The sequence below is a fragment of the Hypomesus nipponensis genome, chromosome 19 (genome assembly GCF_054491055.1).
Source record: "Hypomesus nipponensis isolate SF chromosome 19, ASM5449105v1, whole genome shotgun sequence".
Lineage (NCBI taxonomy): Eukaryota > Metazoa > Chordata > Actinopteri > Osmeriformes > Osmeridae > Hypomesus > Hypomesus nipponensis.
This window is the reverse complement of record NC_140379.1, coordinates 897,501-917,500: the sequence shown is the minus strand read 5'-3', so window position 1 is coordinate 917,500 and position 20,000 is coordinate 897,501. Positions and strand designations below refer to the sequence as shown.

Below are 20,000 nucleotides of genomic sequence, written 5' to 3'. Positions count from 1 at the left end.
CATACAGGGTTCTCCTGGACATACAGGGTTCTCCTGGACATACAGCCTTTAATGTGACAACCTTGGTTTGTTTGGTGAGAGAAACAGGGAATTCTCGTTCCTGGAGTGTAGAGATGCTGTGCTGTGTGTCTGTCGCAGACAGATGGCCGATGACACAAGAGGACGGCACAGACAGACTCATCCTTACAGATGACTCTGTCCTGCCCTGCATCTTAATCACACAGCCATGCGTCAACACAGGAGAGTAAACATGACACACACACACACACAGACACACACACACACTTGCACCAGACCCAGACCAGGCTACCCAGACCAGGTTAGACCAGACACAGATCAAGACCTAGACCAGACCAGGCTAGACGTAGACCCAGACCAGGCTAACCCAGACCTAGACCAGGCTAGACCAGACTTAGAACCAGACCAGACTTAGAACCAGACCAGACTTAGACCCATACCAGGCTAGACCAGAGGGTCTGGAGAAGATTTGGCAACCTTTGGGGTTGTTACCAGGGCAACGGAAGTTGTCACTCACCACCAGAAGAGCAAACAGGATCACCCCACAGCTCCAGGCATCGGCTTTCCTCCCATCATACTTCTCTCCCTGAGGGGGGGGGAGAGGGAGACAGACAGAAAGAGAGAGAGGGACATAGAGAGAGAGAGAGGGACATAGAGAAAGGGAGGGAGAGAGAAAAAGGAGGGAAAGAGAGAGGGCGAGAGAAACAGCAGTTAATGACACGAGGTCAAGGTGAGGGAACCTGTCCACACCACCTACTGCTGAACCGCTGGCACACACACACGCACACACGCACACACACACACGCACACACACACACACACACACGCACACACAGCCATAGTACGTGTCTGGGAACCCTGACCCAAGGGACATGCTGGAACCAGAGTCTCTGTAGAGAACAGCAGGAGCACTCAGAGATGGTTAGAGGTGCCATTAGAGAGAGAGAGGGGAGAGGGATAGATGGGAAGAGGAGGAGAGAGAGAGAGACAGAGAGAGGGAGAGACAGAGAGAGGGAGAGACAGAAAGAGAGAGAGGGAGAGACAGAAAGAGAGGGAGAGAGGGAGAGACAGAGAGAGACAGAGACCGAGAGAGAAAAAGAGAGGAAACCGTAAACACTTACTCTGATGACCTCTGGGCAGGCGTAGTGTGGAGATCTAAGGAGAGAAGATACACACACTTATAATACACACTTATAATGTACAAACACTGCTACACACACTTATAATAGACACTTATACTGTACACACACTGCTACACACACACTTATTATCCACACACACTAGGACTGTGCCGGAGGAGTATGACGTCCGACAGTAAAGTGCTGTAGCTGGTGTGCTGTTACCTAACCAGGCTCTTTCTGTCCTGAAAGCAAAACTGGATTTTCTTTGTAGCTCTGCCTCTACAAAGACCCCCCCTGGAGCTTATGAATGAACCAGACCCAGATGAGACCAGCCTGCTGAGCTGTCCTGGAATCTCAGCCCCTTCCAGACCTCAGACGTGGCTCTACCAGAGGGCTACAAACATGGTTTCTGCTAACAACAAGATGATGATCTGTGGTTTAAAGGGTTTCTAAACACGCAGGCTCTTCCCACCTCGAGAAGTCTTTCTGGAGATGAGAGGTTTGGGTGTTCTTGAAGTTCAGATCTTCTGGTTTCCTGTCTGACCGAACGTTGCTTCACGCACCAACACATCCTTGCTGTTTTCAATTATGCTGACAGCCATTTGCACCAGTCAAACAGCCAAGTGGAAACGCGCCACAAGTTCATTAACCACCCAGGTAGGATTCCTCTTCCAGAGGGAGGTGACAGATGAAGTCTCTAACCATCTCTAACCATATTTCAGATCTTTTATCAGCGGACGTGTCGCGTCAGACTGAAGGATCAATTTGTTGTTTTTCCTCGTCTTGTGGATGAAAAGCTGTCATATCCAGAGGAGATCCTCACAATGTTCTGTCCTCACACACGCTCCCACACACACACACACACACAAGCGCTCACACGCACACGTTCACACGCAGAGACACACATATTCACACACACACGCTCCCACATGTTTCGCTTGTGACCTTTGACCTTGTCAGAACAAACAGCCACTTCCTGTTCCACGTTGCCCCATGTGGACACCCTGTCCTCCATATGAATCACCATGACAACGGCTGGGCAGAGGGAGGAGATGGCCGTGTGCCCAGACCGACTCTGATGGCTCAGGAGCCACAGCAGGGGGCAGCGTCCCGGCCCACGCCTCTCTGAACCGACGCTTTGAAGCCAGACTGACAGGCAGGGGCAGGGGCAAAGGCAGAGGCCGAGATAGGGTCTGAGGCTGAGGCAGCCCCACTCAAGGGAAAAAGGCTCTTTTGTTGTTTATCTCTGTTGAGTCACTGTGCCTTCAGCTTGAACTGGGGTCATGTTGTCAGGGCCGAGCAGAGCTCGCCTCAGTTAGCTTGTTAGCATACGTGGCTAACGTCCTGCTCTGCTCTGCTGTGTTTTCTTGGTGACACACAGAGTTAGCCTCAGAACATACTCAGTCTGCAGACTTCTCTTCACCACACACAATCTTAGCTTATATGTACATGTGTGTGTGTGTGTGTGCATGTGTGCATGTGTGTGTGTGTGTGTGTGAGAGACTCACCCACAGCTGGTCTCCAGCAGACTGTCTCCCACCTGCAGGGAGGCCATGCCAAAGTCTGCTATCCTGATGTTGCTCTTCTCATCCAGCAGCAGGTTCTCTGGCTTCAGGTCTCTGTGGCTGCAAAGGTTAGGGTTAGGGTCACACAGGGGTTAGGGTCACACAGGGGTTAGGGTTAGGGTCACACAGGGGTTAGGGTCACACAGGGGTTAGGGTCACACAGGGGGGTGGAGAGATCATGAGAGGTGCTTGGGAGAGGGACAGTGTTTTCTCCCCAGTGTGGGGGAGACAGAGGGGGACACAGAGGGGGAGACAGAGGGGGCGACAGAGGGGGAGACAGAGACCTCCACACCCCTAGTAGGAGGGACTCACCAGATGGAGTGGCTGTGGCAGAAGTCGAGAGCAGAGATGATCTGTCTGAAGAACTTCCGGGCCTCCTTGGGGGTGAGGCGTCCCTTCTTCACCAGGTAGTCGAACAGCTCTCCCCCTGAGACGTGCTCCAGCACCAGGTACCTGCAGGAGACCTAGGCCATCACTCACCACACCACGAAACCCGCGACTCCCCACGACTCCCCGCAACTCCCCACAATCCCACGACTCACCACGACTCAACTTATGAATTTTAGGTGTTCTTTATTGTTTGTCCTACACTTTGCCAGAATGACAAAGGCACATTTTAATGTTATGTAAATGTTATGGGCAATAAAGTTCTTATCTTAACCATCTTAACCCTTCATCTCACCTTCACCTTAACCTCGCCTCACCACCACCACATGTGCATGTGTGGTGAGCCCTGGCTGGAGTATCCTACAGGCAGCATGGAAACCTCCCAAACACGTATAGTGGGGGAACCATGGGGTCAGGGTTTGTCCCGACTCGCTGCCTGTACAATAAACTCCCCTTCACCCACCCACCCTTCCTCCCTCCCTCCCACACCCCCTCCCTCCCTCACCATCTCCCCTCCTTGATTTATTAGCAGATTAAGAGGTTTGCTCGACCGTTCACCTGCCAACACTGTTTAAATTAGCAACACATTCAAACATGATTTGTGTGTGTAGGACTTCCGGAAGCAGACACTCTGATTCCCATGTCCGCAATCCATCTGTGTCATTGGGATTTTTAGGAAAACCAATTCCCGTTCCACTCAGCGGAGGCGACTTGATCAATTATTGAACAGTGAGTTAAGCCAGCAGAGCAGGTGACACCAGTCAGATTAATTCATACGATAAAATATGGCTCCATACATTAAACATGCAGACGGAGCTATCCGGGTGAGCCCGGTGAAACATCAGGCTACATACTGAATAAACTGCCGGTGAGAAAATGGCCACAGGGAAGGGGAGTTTATCCAAGTGATTTTAAACTTTTATTTTGTATTTTGTGATTTTAAACATCATATTTGTACAACAGCGGGGAACGAGGAGTTATGGAATTGAACATTAACCCTTGATTTATTTCAAACGCTGCTTCGGACAGTTTGTATACCAATCTAACCACACGATGCTGCATGTGGACGAGATCAAATGTTGGTGCTCTACATCAGCTGTCCCGGTGGTTATCAGCACAGTAATCATATTGCATTTATAAAATAGCCTGTGGTGCAGTTTGAGATGCTGTTTATGAACGCGGGTGTAAGCATCTGGCTGTTCTCATTACCGCGCGCCCAAGGCCCACCGGCGAACAGCAAAACCATTTATGAAAAATTATACTCACAGATATTTCTTATTTTCGTAGACGTCATGTAACTTCAGAACGTGGGGGTGTTCTATTAGCTTCAGTATGGCTATCTCGCGCTCCACCTGTGGAAAGATAGACAGAGAGAGAGTTGGGTATTTTTGGCCAACAATCATACAATTTTCCCCCCATAAAGGTTTTGTGAGCAAGAATAAAGAACATTCAACCAACCATCTGTCAGACATGCCAGCCTACAGCATCACATTCTCACACAACAACGACCACAGGTAATTGATGGTATAATCAATACAGCTCCAGAGGTCACAAGTTCTGATCACCCCCCCCACACACACACACAGACTTTTGATTAAAGATCAATTAATACTTTATTATCATTATTATTATTATTATGTACATTAAAATAACAAGGTCCCTGGGAGAGACCACCGGTAAAGCAAAGAGCGCGAGTCCAGTAGTTTGCGCTGCCATCTGTCTGTCACCAGCCCGCGGCGCGCCGTCATGGCTGCTAGTTGTCACCCCCGCGACAACCCGCAGCAGGTATGCATGTCACCAGTCTTACTCAATAAAATCTCTGCACGTCAAAACCACAGCGCGTGTCTCAAACGTCCACGGGGAGGGAGGGTTGTGGGTAGAATGGAAGGATATCGTATAAATTAGACTGTATCAAATGTCAAGAGTATGTACTGTGTGTCTAATGGTTACAGACAGCGTATTTCAATAAATGCTGACAGGACTAAAAAACAAATGCTTGACTCTGTTTATTGATTCCTATGCGTTACGTAGAGAGTTTGTGAGTCGCAGAACACGTTGATGGTTCATAAATCGTTTATGAGCGGTAGAGAGCAGAGCAACGGAACGCTATCGTCCGTCTGCCCTCGCACAGGCCCGGTGTGGTGTCTAGCCCGGTAAAGACCGCTGGACCACAGACTGCTGAGTCGCTGAAGCCGCTTCTACCCGGAGAACGCCAACTCAGTGAAAAACATGAAGGATTGAACCGTCCGTCCTGCTACTGTGCCGCTAGCAGAGCTAACAACCCCCCCAGCCACGCTGTTAGACCAGGATGGGTTGGATAATAAAGCCAGGAAACTGCAAGTCCTCCTCCGTCTCTGTCTTTAATAAACGGTATTTGTTTTTTGTCATAGAGGCACGGAGGTGCGGCCGACGCCGGTCGGCGGAGGACATCATCGGAGTCAGTGGGGTGGAACCGTAATCAATCTGAACCTCTGTCAGTGCGGTCTATGTAGGGGGTCGTCCACGCGCTGTCGGAGACACTGTCGGAGACTGGGACAACACAGAGCTAGTGAGCCTAGATAGCAGGCCCTAGTCTGTTCTCCATGGATGGTAGAGGGGTGAGAAGGACGAGGAGAGGACGAGGAGAGGACGAAGAGAGGACGAGAAGAGGACGAGGAGAGGACGAGGAGAGGACGAGGAGAGGACGAGGAGAGGACGAAGAGAGGGCAGAGGAGAGGACGAGGAGAGGGCAGAGGAGAGGACGAGGAGAGGGCAGAGGAGAGGACGAGGAGAGGACGAGGAGAGGACGAGGAGAGGACGAGGAAAGGACGAGGAGAGGACGAGGAGAGGACGAGAAGAGGACGAGGAGAGGACGAGGAGAGGACGAGAAGAGGACGAGGAGAGGACGAGGAGAGGACGAAGAGAGGACGAGGAGAGGACGAGGAGAGGACGAGGAGAGGGCAGAGGAGAGGACGAGGAGAGGGCAGAGGAGAGGATGAGGAGAGGACGAGGAGAGGACGAGGAGAGGACGAGGAGAGGGCAGAGGACGAGGAGAGGGCAGAGGATGAGGAGAGGATGAGGAGAGGACGAGGAGAGGATGAGGCGAGGACGAGGAGAGGATGAGGCGAGGGCAGAGGACGAGGAGAGGACGAGGAGAGGGCAGAGGATGAGGGACAAGACTTTCTGTAGTTTCAGGAATCTCCAGGTTTTGGGTAGCTACCAAAGAAAATATAAAAGGTTCGAATGTTTCCTATACACAATATACACTCAAAGGTATAGAAGCATCGATTATTTCAGGCAATCCTCTTTACACTTAACATTAAAACCTCCATCCAGACATCCAAACTTTGTCAATTAAATCAACCTTCACCTGGCCTGGCCCTGCCCGGCAGAATCAAGCCCCTCTGAGGGACTCCATCAGTCTTCATTACTATCAGCAACACGTTTTGAGTGGATTGCGAGCCCGAGACGCCGAAATGGATGCCAATAAAATTCTGAATTGAAAGTTTAATTTGAAAAGTTGCCAAATGGTTCCATTGACAAGACCAAAGTGATCTGTGTGTTTTGTCGTTGTGAACTGAGCTATCATCGCAGCACGTCCAGTCTGAAATACCACTTGATGGCCAAGCACACAGCTGATGCGAATTCTCCGCCCCCTCGTCAAAGCCAGGCAATTGCAATGTTGTTTTCAATTTAAAAAAAACATTTGCACGAAGCAATCCAAACCACTTTTCCATGTTGATAAAAGCATTAAAATTAGAAAAAAGTATGGGTCCAAAAGAAATTTAGACATTTAGAATAGCCTAGATAAAAATTTATTGCGATTAATCGCGAGTTAACTATGACATTAATGCGATTAATCGCGATTAAATATTTTAATCGTTTTCCAACACTGCTATCAACAGTAATTTGTTAGTCACTGTGTATATGCAGTGTGTTGGTTCTCACGCATAATTCAGAAGTTGTGTATGAAGGGCTTGCTATTACAGCGTACAAGGTTCATTAGAGACACAGAGGCAGAAACACACACAGCCAGGGTACCTGGGATGGGCATGAAAAAGTGCATGCACACACACAAACTGTACAAGTCACATGCTCAACAGTCTGAGCTCTTCCTACTGTTGGAGTTAATCAGTCTCACATGTGTTCATGGATTTGTAAAGCCTCCCTCCCTCCTTCCCCCTCCCTCTCTCTCTCTCTCTCTCTCTCTCTCTCTCTCTCTCTCTCTCTCTCTCTCTCTCTCCCTCTCCCTCTCCCTCTCCCTCTCTCTCTCTCTCTGATCCGTTGTTCCAGGCAGTGGAGGAGGGATTGATGGTAGAAAATCTCTCCAGTATTGAGTTCTGTTCACACCAGTGCCCATCTCCTCGTCCCCACGCCCCCCTACTCTCTCACTCTCTCACGCATAATAGACCAACCAAATGACTGCATCACCCAATCAAACACCTCCCTCACTTCTGACACACACACTGTCCATGACTGGATAATTACATGAGGCTTGAGTTTGAGATTACACACACACACACACACACACACACACACACACTCTCCTCTCTCTCCCAGGCTGTGGAAGTCAGGCCTTCCTCCAGCCTGCTGACCCATGTCAATAATCAACCTCCTCCTCCTCTCCTCCTCCTCCCCCTATTCCTCCTCTCCCTTCCCCCTCCTCCCCCTATTCTTCCTCTCCCTTCCTCCTCCCCCTCTCCTTTCCTCCTCCTCCTCTCCCTTCCTCCCCCTTCTCCTCCCTCCTCCTCCTCCTCCCCCCTATTCCTCCTCTCCCTTCCTCCTCCTCCTCCCCCTCTCATTTCCTCCTCTTCCTCCTCTCCCTTCCTCTCCCCTCCTCCTCCCCCCTCCTCCTCCTCCCCCTATTCCTCCTCTCCCTTCCTCCTCCTCCTCCCCCTTCCTCCCCCTCCTCCTCCTCCCCCCTATTCCTCCTCTCCCTTCCTCCTCCTCCTCTCCCTTCCCCCCCCCTCCTTCTACTCCCCCCTATTCCTCCTCTCCCTTCCTCCTCCTCCCCCTTATTCCTCCTCTCCCTTCCTCCCCCCTCCCCCCCTCCTCCTACTCCCCCCTATTCCTCCTCTCCCTTCCTCCCCCCCTCCTCCTACTCCCCCCTATTCCTCCTCTCCCTTCCTCCTCCTCCTCCCCCTTATTCCTCCTCTCCCTTCCTCCCCCCCTCCTCCTCCTCCCCCCTATTCCTCCTCTCCCTTCCTCCTCCTCCTCTCCCTTCCTCCCCCCCCTATTCCTCCTCTCCCTTCCTCCTCCTCCTCCCCCTTATTCCTCCTCCTTCCCCCTATTCCTCCTCTCCCTTCCTCCTCCTCCTCTCCCTTCCTCCCCCCCTCCTCCTACTCCCCCCTATTCCTCCTCTCCCTTCTTTCTCCTCCTCCCCCTTATTCCTCCTCTCCCTTCCTCCCCCCCTCCTCCTCCTCCCCCCTATTCCTCCTCTCCCTTCCTCTTCCTCCTCTCCCTTCCTCCCCCCCTCCCCCCCCCTCCTACTCGCCCCTATTCCTCCTCTCCCTTCCTCCCCCTTATTCCTCCTCTCCCTTCCTCCTCCTCCCCCTTATTCCTCCTCTCCCTTCCTCCTCCTCCTCCCCCTTATTCCTCCTCTCCCTTCCTCCCCCCCTCCTCCTCCTCCCCCCTATTCCTCCTCTCCCTTCCTCTTCCTCCTCTCCCTTCCCCCCCCCCCCCCTCCTACTCGCCCCTATTCCTCCTCTCCCTTCCTCCCCCTTATTCCTCCTCTCCCTTCCTCCCCCTTATTTCTCCTCTCCCTTCCTCCTCCTCCCCCTTATTCCTCCTCTCCCTTCCTCCTCCTCCCCCTTATTCCTCCTCTCCCTTCCTCCTCCTCCCCCTTATTCCTCCTCTCCCTTCCTCCTCCTCCTCGAACGAATGTGACAGTGCGTGTCGGCTTTCTTAATTAATTACACAGATTTATATGGGAATGGTTGCTTTCAGATCAGGGCAAGTCCCTCTCTCCCTCCCCCCTGTTCCGCATTCAATCTCTCTCTCTCTCTCTCTCTCTCTCTCTCTCTCTCTCTCTCTCTATCTCTCTCTCTCTCTCTCTCTCTCTCTCTCTCTCTGTCTGTCTGTCTGTCTGTCTGTCTGTCTGTCTGTCTGTCTGTCTGTCTGTCTGTCTGTCTGTCTCGGGTGGGAAATATGTTTGCAAGTCATGCACAGGAAGACACACACTACCACCAACAGACACATCATGAACAGTCCAAACACATGCAACACACACGCCAGCGCAAACCAAATAAGAGGCGCTCAGCAGAATCAACACTATTAACCATGTATCGACACCATTAACTCAGCCAGCCAGTCGTTAAAGAGAAAATGCAGACAAGTCAAGCATGAGTCTGCTAATGCATAGTGCAAGAGCGCCTAGCGTTAGCACCCGGCGCTAGCTAGCTAGCTAGTGGTAGAACTGGTAATGGAGCCAGTTGCTACTGAAACTGGTGGTAGTTAGACGCAATTCAGGGTTCTCGCGCATTTCAACGAGTTCACATGCTCTCACGCAACTCCTTGTATATCTTACGCTGAGATTGTCCCACTATGCCGAAAGCTGTCTCGAGTTGGCCTCCACGAGCCTCTGTTAGCGTGCTCTCCTTTCACTGTGTGAAAAAAGTTCAGAAAGGCTTAAAAAATATATAATTTAAATAAAGTTTTAGAAAGGTTGAAAAAAATATTTTGCAAAAACAGGTTTGCATCATTGATGAGTAATTGATGAGGGCTATACTGTACTCTATTGTACTTAATCGTCCTCTGCTTTACTCTACTCTGTTTAATGTTCTCTGCTTTACTCTACTCTGGTTAACGTTCTCTGCTTCACTCTACTCTGGTTAACGTACTCTGCTTTACTCTACTCTGGTTAACGTTCTCTGCTTTACTCTACTCTGGTTAACGTTCTCTGCTTTACTCTACTCTGGTTAACGTTCTCTGCTTCACTCTACTCTGGTTAACGTTCTCTGCTTTACTCTACTCTGGTTAACGTTCTCTGCTTCACTCTACTCTGGTTAACGTTCTCTGCTTTACTCTACTCTGGTTAACGTTCTCTGCTTCACTCTACTCTGGTTAACGTTCTCTGCTTTACTCTACTCTGGTTAACGTTCTCTGCTTTACTCTACTCTGGTTAACGTTCTCTGCTTCACTCTACTCTGGTTAACGTTCTCTGCTTTACTCTACTCTGGTTAACGTTCTCTGCTTCACTCTACTCTGGTTAACGTTCTCTGCTTTACTCTACTCTGGTGTAGCAGAGAGTCCACAGACAAAGCATGGTACCATCCACACCTTCCCCTACCCCCGACAAGGGAAGGGTCCTTCCCCTTTTGTCCTTATCTCCCAGAGTAGGAGCTTCAAATTCCTGACCCAGCATGGGGTCAGGAACAGAGACCATGGTCTCACATTGTCAGAACAAAAGGAATTACTTGAAGGAACTTACTTGTGTGGACTTACAAACATTTTCTAAAGGACTACATGGCTCATGGACACTAATTCAAGGACAGTAGTCGATGTGTTAGAATGTGTTTGTCTCATTTACCTAGAACGTTGTTAATTGATGTTTGATTATAACTTCCCTTCAGGTATAGTTAAATCAGTCAATCTTGGTATCAAAATAATTGTATCATACTAACAAAACCAGTTATGAACGTTGTATTGTTATATTCTGAAGTTTGAGCATTCCATGGACATTTGAGATAATGGAACTCAAAACTATCAGCCACTTCACACCTCTGGGCAGGTCCCAGGACAACGCCCAGGTGGAAGTAACTGACCAATGAGAGAGGTCACCTTCACAGGGATGACCCCCTGTTCTTTGGGGTATTTAACCCCCAAACGTACAATCACCCCTGCTTGTTCGTAGGATAAACTTGTGGGTGAACGCGTCACTCTCTTACCTATTCCTCTTAACCTGCACCTTCACTGAGCGCCCGGAACTTTGACGAGAGATTCCGATTCTGTTCGTTGGACATAACGAACCATTTGACTCCGTTCTTCAAACCGACAAAAGTAACTGCGATTTGCAATATTTCTTACTTGTGACATATTGGCATGTTGTGATTGAATTGTTGATGTTTGATTGTATTCTACAAATGATTTGACTTAATCATCGTTAGGTCAGTTTCCATTGATCGTCCATTGTTACTATAAAAGCCTCTTCCTATCTCTACCTCTTCCTCAACTTCTCCCCTCCCCTCCACACGCGCTCTACGCAACCATTGTGTAGCGCGCTCTCATTAGAATTTAGGCCTACTGTACTGCTTTAGCCCAACTAACCCATAACTTGTCTGGTATGTGTTCACTATAATTACATTCTCTTAAATAAATCATTGTGTATAATACTCGCTTATCTCTCACGTTATATGATCTGCTCTACTTTCATAGAATTTACTACTTAAGATTAGACTGATTATTACGAGTGCTATTATTCGATACTATTAAACAAGGTTTCCTCTGTCCCTTTCACGAATCAGAGGTGGTGCCCCAAGAACTACTATACTTTATTAGAAATTAAGTATTACTAATCTTAAACGAGCAAACCACGCTACACTGGTTAACGTTCTCTGCTTCACTCTACTCTGGTTAACGTTCTCTGCTTTACTCTACTCTGGTTAACGTTCTCTGCTTTACTCTACTCTGGTTAACGTTCTCTGCTTTACTCTACTCTGGTTAACGTTCTCTGCTTTACTCTACTCTGGTTAACGTTCTCTGCTTTACTCTACTCTGGTTAACGTTCTCTGCTTCACTCTACTCTGGTTAACGTTCTCTGCTTTACTCTACTCTGGTTAACGTTCTCTGCTTCACTCTACTCTGGTTAACGTTCTCTGCTTTACTCTACTCTGGTTAACGTTCTCTGCTTTACTCTACTCTGGTTAACGTTCTCTGCTTTACTCTACTCTGGTTAACGTTCTCTGCTTCACTCTACTCTGGTTAACGTTCTCTGCTTTACTCTACTCTGGTTAACGTTCTCTGTTGTCCTTCAACTGTTTTTTTTTTCGTCATTTTTTGCTAAATGGTTTTCGAAAAAAGGATTTCAAAAGGTTAAAAAAATACACACTCCCTTGAGACTGACGTAAAGACAATGGCAGGACCATATGAATCCAGAGGAGAGAGAGAGAGAGATGGAGTGAGGTAGAGATTAAGATATGCAGAGAGAGAGAGAGAGATTGAATAGGGGGGAGGGGGCTAGCTGCATACTCGTGTCTCCTACACGAAGCTGTCCTCCAGTCAGATCGAGGATGAGACACTGACATGTAAATGTTACATCTCAGGAGAACTGTTCTGACTGGAGGCTGGGAGGCCTGTTCCACACACACACACACATCCACACACACCCTGCCTCACACACTCCCAGCCCATGGACACAGTGCAGTAAACTAACAATGAGCATGAGACATTTTCTTAAATGTCAAAAGATGAAAAGACAGGGAGAGAGAGAGAGTGAGAGCGATTGGGAGATAGAGAGGGGGGGAGTGACAGAGAAAGAGATGGAGGGAGGTAGAGAGATTGGGAGACAGAAAGACTGACTGAGTGAGAGGTAGAGAGAGAGAGAGAGAGAGAGAGAGAGAGAGAGAGAGTGAGAGAGAGAGAGAGTGAGAGAGAGAGAGAGAGAGAGAGAGAGAGAGAGAGAGAGAGAGAGAGAGAGAGAGAGAGTGAGAGAGAGAGAGAGATACCAGTAACATGTTTTAAACATGCCCTCCTCCTGTGCTGTGCCGTTGGGAGGATATTCACTGTTACCAAGGAGACACACACACAAATGGACACATACACACACACACTCTTATATGCATTGCTGCCAACCTAGAACAACAAAGGCTGCAGTTGAACTGAAGGTTCAAAACTTTAGCCCCAGCCCCCGTCCTGATGGGTGAGTTATGCCCCCCCCACACAAACACACACACACACATATATCTGCCATTAAAGAAAGAGGAGTTTTTAGCAGAACTGCATTCATTTATCAGGGAGCAACTACCCAATCACCTGACAACGCACCGACACGTTAGTCAGAGAAAAAGGGTTTGAGAGAGAGAAAGAGAGAAAGAGAGAGACAAAAGCTTTGTCATCAGAAAAACAGAACCTCACTACCCAGCAGGTGCACTTGGGTAACATTTACACACACACATCCTGCCTCTCTCTCTCTCTCTCTCTCTCTCTCACACACACACACACACACACATTCCAGGGAGTTCTTCATCAGAAGCATTAGTCCCAGCCATGCTGGGCCTGCAGGTGGACAGTATACACACACGCACATAGCAACAACACACACAATCCTACAACCTTTAGAATTCGATCAACTGACCAATTAAATCAAAATTAGATATTTTCAGTTTGTTTTCCTGGGATAGGGAATATGCATAATGAGGCGTGTGTGAGTGTGTATGTGCGTAAGATTTCCTGGGATAGGGAATACGTGAAGGTAATTATGTTCCATCAGAACGTCTATTCACTTCCTCCCAGGACGCGCGGAGCCCAGAGATACAACCGTATTCTCCGTTTCCATGACTACGCTGCAGTGAGTGTTCTGACGGCTGTACGCTGGTCATGAACAGAACGAGAGCAGGAAGACTCAGAACACACAGAGGCTGAACAGACCAACAAGCTGTCAGGAGACGGTTCTCCCACGCTGTCCTCTACTGCAGGTCTCTCTCTCTCACACACACACGCACACACACACAGACACACACAGACACACACACACACACCCTGACGAGCGATACGCCTGTGAAGCCCAGAGGCTGGGCCAGGGTCACCGTGGTAACAGCATCGTACCTTCATCAGGACCGACTCGCTGAGCTTCTCTCTGTTGACGATCTTGACGGCGACCTTCTGGCACGTCACACAGTGCACCCCCAGCTTCACCAGACCTGCAAACATGGATAAACACATACAGCCAATCAGAAACAGGGGAGGAACAAGGAGTAAACACACCCAGCCAATCAGAAACAGAGCAGGTAGACAGGGCCTTCAAACCTGCAGCATGACTACCAGAGACCAAACCCCAGACCCCCAGCCTCTGGAGAACCAGACGGGCAGGGATGGAAGTCTCTCCTGATCTCCTCTCTAACCAGCTCCTGGTCTCTCCTTATCTCCTCTCTAACCAGCTCCTGGTCTCTCCTGAGCGTCGTCAGTACAAAGCCTTGTTGGTAAAATCAGACAAGCTCCAGAAGGTTCTATAGAGGAGAACATCACTGACCCGTCCTCCAGTGATCCCCCTCTCCCTCCCTCTGACTGTCCCTCCCTCCCTCCTCACCTCCCTCCTCCCTCTCTCACCTCCCCCTCCCTCCCTCCCACAACTTGGGTAAATGTCAACATGTACATAAACGCAAAACATGAAAGATGCGACAAGTTTTATTTCATCACGGCCGCGTATCGCCAGCCTCCATCTCCACCTGGGATAGAGAGAGGGGAGGCAAGAGGGGAGGCGAGAGGGGAGGCAAGGGGGGAGGCAAAGGGGGAGGCGAGAGGGGAGGCGAGAGGGGAGGCAAGGGGGGAGGCGACGGGAGAGCGGTTCACTTTGTTCAGAAGGTCCAGTTCTGGTGGAAATGCCACCGCGCATATTCACCTCTTCATTACCACACTGTCCCAGCACACACACACAGTGTGTCCTCTCAGAGGATAGGAACAGAGTCTGGAAAGTGATTTCCCCGGAGGAGGAAAAGGAGGAGGGGAGGGAGATGGAAGAGAGAGGGGAGGAGGAGAAGGAGAAGAGAGGGCGAAGATTAGGAACAGGAGGGGTTCTTTTATGTGTGTCATTAAAGGCGTGTAACTGCTCCCCACATGACATTGATCTTGCTGTCAGAGGAACACACACACACACACACCACACACACACCACACACACACCACACACACACACACATACACAGAGGCCCAACACTAGGAGCCAAAACACTGCATCAGGAAATGAATATTTGATATAGATGCAATTGCTTCAGATAGGTGTGTTGAGGTGTGTGGCGTGTGTGTGGTGTGTGTGAGAGAGGAGAAGAAGAAGAGAAATGAAGAAAGGGGGAGCGAGGAGGAGATGGAGAGAGGAGGAGATGGAGAGAGGAGGAGATGGAGAGAGGAGGAGATGGAGAGAGGAGGGAGGAGATTGAGTGTGACATACTTTCACTGTATCAGCCTCTGGATTCAAACATTCCCGTAAACACACACACACACAGGTGTAGCTGCTGTACAGAGCTGAGTATTGTCCTGCTGAGGTCTCTACAGACATGCAACATGGAACATCTGGGCCTGTCTGAACATATGCAGTATATACACACAGTATACACTCACACATTTACATTACATTTACATTTAGTCATTTAGCAGACGCTCTTATCCAGAGCGACTTACAGTAAGTACAGGGACCTTCCCTAACCGCTCAGCCACCTGACTCCAGGTGACTCCACACACACATTATACACATACACACCTACATCCATCCCTCCCCCATCACTATAGTTGATCCATGTTCATGTTTCATGCTCGTTAGAACTCCGATCTACTAACCAGGTCTACATCACTGTCACCCTCACCCTCACACACACACACACACACACACACACACTAACCAGATCTATGATGTCCTCACTGTCACAATGTGATGGCATCTCTCCTCGCTGCGTCCAATCAAGTGGCCCCAAGGGTGTCTGGGAGGGTTGCTATTGATTACCTGCCGTCTCACATACACACACATCTTCACACACACATCTTCACACACACACACACACACACACACACACACACACACACACACACACACACACACTGGGGACCCATTCCCTCCTCCTCCCTCCTCCTCCAGGATAACCAGACTGATCACAGTGAGATGAACCCACACATTGATTTCATACATGGATTACATATCCACAGCACAGTCCAGGTTGCTCTCCAGTGTGTGTGTGTGTGTGTGTGTACGGATGTGTGTGTGTGTGTGTGTGTGCAGGTAATGTGTGTGTGTGTGTGTGCAGGTAATGTGTGTCAAGGTTGGGGTACCCCCCATGGTATTATTTAGGGCAGAGTCACATGATGTCCCGCCCAACCAATGGGGAGACTCCATCCTTCATTAGAGAAGTCATTAATAAACATCCTCTCTCATCCCCCTCTGATACTCCTCTCTCATCCCCTCTCTCTCTCTCTCTCTCTCTCTCTCTCTCTCTCTCTCTCTCTCACCCCCTCTCACTCTCTCTCTCTCTCTCTCTCTCTCTCTCTCTCTCTCATCCCTTCTCTCTCTCACCCCCTCTCTCTGTCCTCCCCCTCTCCTTCTCTGCTGGAGAATGAGGATGAGGGGAGTGGCGGAAGACATGCAAGGCCAAGAAAACAGGTCAAGTCTCCAGAGAGAGAGGAAGAGAGAAGGGGGGGTGAGAGACATGCAGACAGACAGAGAGAGAGAGAGAGAGAGAGAGAGAGGGGGGCAGGCAGGCAGGCAGAAGGACTATCAGGGACTTTTCATTCAGCTCTAGAAACAGAAGAGCTTCTTCTCTTGTGTAAAAGTGTGACACAGTCTCTTCTTCTCTGGTGTACAAGAAGAGACTCATGAAGGAGCAGAAAAGTGACAACCTGCAGCCTACTGTGTAAACACACAAACACACACACACCATCACACGCCCACGCACACACACACACACCATCACATACATGCACACACGCACACACACACACACCATCACACACCATCACATACATGCACACACGCACACACACACACACCATCACACACCATCACATACATGCACACACGCACTCACACACACACCATCACATACATGCACACACACACACACACACACCATCACACACCCACGCACACACACACATACCATCACACACACATGCTGTCACACACACACCATCACATACATGCACACACACACACACATGCTGTCACACACACATGCTATCACACACACCATCACACACACACACACCATCACATACATGCACACACGCACACACACACATACCATCACACACCCGTGCACACACACACACACCATCACACACCCACGCAAACACACACACACCATCACATACATGCACACACGCACAAATACACATACCATCACGCACACACACACACACCATCACACACACATGCTGTCACACACACATGCTATCACACACACCATCACACACACACTTTCTCCCCATAAAGAGGATTCAAGTCAGTCCTGTTGACCAGCTTTAAACACACACACACACACTCCAAAGTGGAGGATGGGCTGGGTCACAATGCAGAGAGGTTGCAATCCTCCACAGCTTCATTTTAATGACTATGGCTTGATATCAGAGCCAGCCGTCTGGGAGTCTGAACAGATCTCTAATGAACCCACCAGAGAGGAGAGAGAGAGAGAGAGAGAGACAGAGAGAGAGAGAGAGAGAGAGAGAGAGAGAGAGAGAGAGAGAGAGAGAGAGAGAAAGGAAGAGGGGAGGAGACCGAGAGAGACAGCAAGAGAGAGACAGCAAGAGAGAGAGAGAGAGAGAGAGAGAGAGAGAGAGAGAGAGAGAGAGAGAGAGAGAGAGAGAGAGAGAGAGAGAGAGAGAGAAAGGAAGAGGGGAGGAGAGAGAGAGAGAGACAGAGAGAGAGAGAGAAAGGAAGAGGGGAGGAGAGCGAGAGAGACAGCAAGAGAGAGACAGAGAGAGAGAGAGAGAGGGGAGAAGAGATGAAAAAAAGAGAGGAGAAGGAAGAGGAGGAGGAGAGGAAGGGAGAGGAAGAGAAGTAGAGGAAGGGAGAGGAAGGAGGAAGAGCAGGGGTAAGAGGGGGAGGAGAGGGAGGGGAAGGGAAGGGAGAAGGGGGAGGGGAGGGGTAAGGGGCAGAGAGGGAGAGGAGGGGAGAGCAGGGGAGAGGAGGAGTGTGAGAGATCAGGCCACTATTTGACAAAACAAAGCATATTGACAGTGAAGACAAGCACCAGTCCTGCAAAGCCATGTCTTCATTAAAGCTCTGCTCTGCTCAGGGGGGCTGACTGGTTTAGGGTCAGAAGGGCCAAGCTAGGCTGAAGTAAGCTAAACTAGGCTAGCCTGGACAATGCTACAAATGAAGGTTGAATTAGGATCAAATTAACTAGGCCAGATTAGGCTAATGTTATCAATTTTATTTTAGCCTAATTTAGCCTAGTTAGCCTACCTTAGCTTAGTCTAATTCAGCCTAAATGGGCCCTACCTAGCATTGCTTAGCGTAGCCTAGCATGTGTGTGCAGGCTGCAGGAGACTTGGCACCTCTCTGTTCATTATCTCCAGCAGACAGTCAGCTCTCTCTTTCATCTGCTCACTAATGTACACATGAATTAGTCAGGGAGACACACACAGATACTCCTAATGAACTACCAACAGCTGGGCCAAGGCTTGATGAGGAGGCAAAGACCGACCAACCACACACTCTCACATGCACACACACACTCACACACAGTCAGAAACACACACACACACCAAGCACACACACAGAAACACACACACACACAGGACAGAGATACCTGTGCTCCTGTTCCAGCCGAGGCCCTGCAAGGTTTCATTCTGTTCTGAATGTTCTGTGGCGTTTATCAGGCGCCCAATAAATTACTATTCAACTTTCAACATTACAAATGAAATGCCTTGAGAGTCATGCTTCTGTAAGGATGACGTTTTGGTCAACAGACTTTATCAACAGTTGTGGGTAACTGTGACAGTCATGGCTGGTGTCAGTCATCTCCAGCACTCCCACACTGGAACAGGAACTGATTACATTTCCATTAGCCTTGATGCTGACGCGACATGACTGCCCGCATGTCATCATTGTATCAACAGTGAGAGACAGAGAGAGAGGGAGACAGAGAGGGAGAATGGGGGAGAGAGAGAGTTTGAGAGAAAGAGTAAGAAAAGGAGAGACAGAGACAAAAAAGCTAATCCTGTCTTCATTAGGTCATTTCTGAGGTAGTTCATATAACCTGATGTAACCAGTGTTCCTGTGTGGTTACCTGGTAGGTGGTGTAACCTTCATGTTGGGTCAGTGCCTCTTCATCATGAGAACAGAAGAAAACACAAGCTATTCCTCCATTCTCCACCAACACACACACACACACACACACACACCCTGTTGCAGATAACAAATTATTCCACATTTCCTGTGCAAATTAATTGTCACTGAGCAGAACTTGACTTGCCTGTCAGACTGTGCTGCTAATGAGCACTGGTGTTTATCTCATCGCACCTCTGCAATTAACACACACACACCCTACACAGAGATACACACACACACACAGGTATAGACACACTGAGAGAGAGAGGAGTCAGAAGAAAAACATTGGGCCACTGAATGAACACAAAGATGTGTTAATCAATAACACACAGTCCCTCAAATACACACACACACACTGCTGTATAGAAGAGCAGATCAATATCACACAGAGTAACTGCGCCCACCCGAAGAAAGGATCAGCTTACCAGCACCCCTCCCTCCCTCCCTCCCTCCCTCCCTCCCTCCCTCCCTCCCTCCCTCCCTCCCTCCCTCCCTCCCTCCCTCCCTCCCTCCCTAAATCCCTCCCTCCCTCCCTCCCTCCCTCCCTCCCTCCCTCCCTCCCTCCCTCCCTCCCTCCCTCCCTCCCTCCCTCCCTCCCTCCCTAAATCCCTCCCTCCCTCCCTCCTCATCTCTCAGGCTGGAGGGGACAGGGGGAGGGTGTGGGGGGGGGGGGGTATTTGAGTCTTCATCATCTCATCTGAGGGTTTACCTTCCTTCTGAAAATAGATCAGGCCTAGAGAAATAAAACACACACACACATGCATGCATGCACACAAACACACAGCTGTACCTTGCCTGGGGCTAGAGGTGATTCCTACACACAGACTGAGATGGCCTGAGCTATTCTTAGTCTCTCTCTCTCTTTCTCTTTCTCTGTCTCTCTCTCTCTCGCCTTCCCTCCCCCTCCCTCTCCCCCCTCCACCCCTCCCCCACCCCCACCCCTCTCTCTCTGGATGGAGA

General features: G+C 49.6%; 1 protein-coding gene across 1 annotated transcript in view; it reads right to left on the bottom strand.

Annotated features, from left to right (window-relative positions):
* Nucleotides 1-20,000, bottom strand: part of brsk2b (BR serine/threonine kinase 2b) — a 60,046-nt gene that overhangs the window by 16,323 nt on the left and 23,723 nt on the right. The window contains 6 exon segments of the mRNA XM_084682204.1: nt 536-604; nt 1,140-1,173; nt 2,648-2,764; nt 3,017-3,157; nt 4,358-4,443; nt 13,832-13,926. Coding sequence (XP_084538330.1) covers nt 536-604; nt 1,140-1,173; nt 2,648-2,764; nt 3,017-3,157; nt 4,358-4,443; nt 13,832-13,926 — 542 coding nt within the window.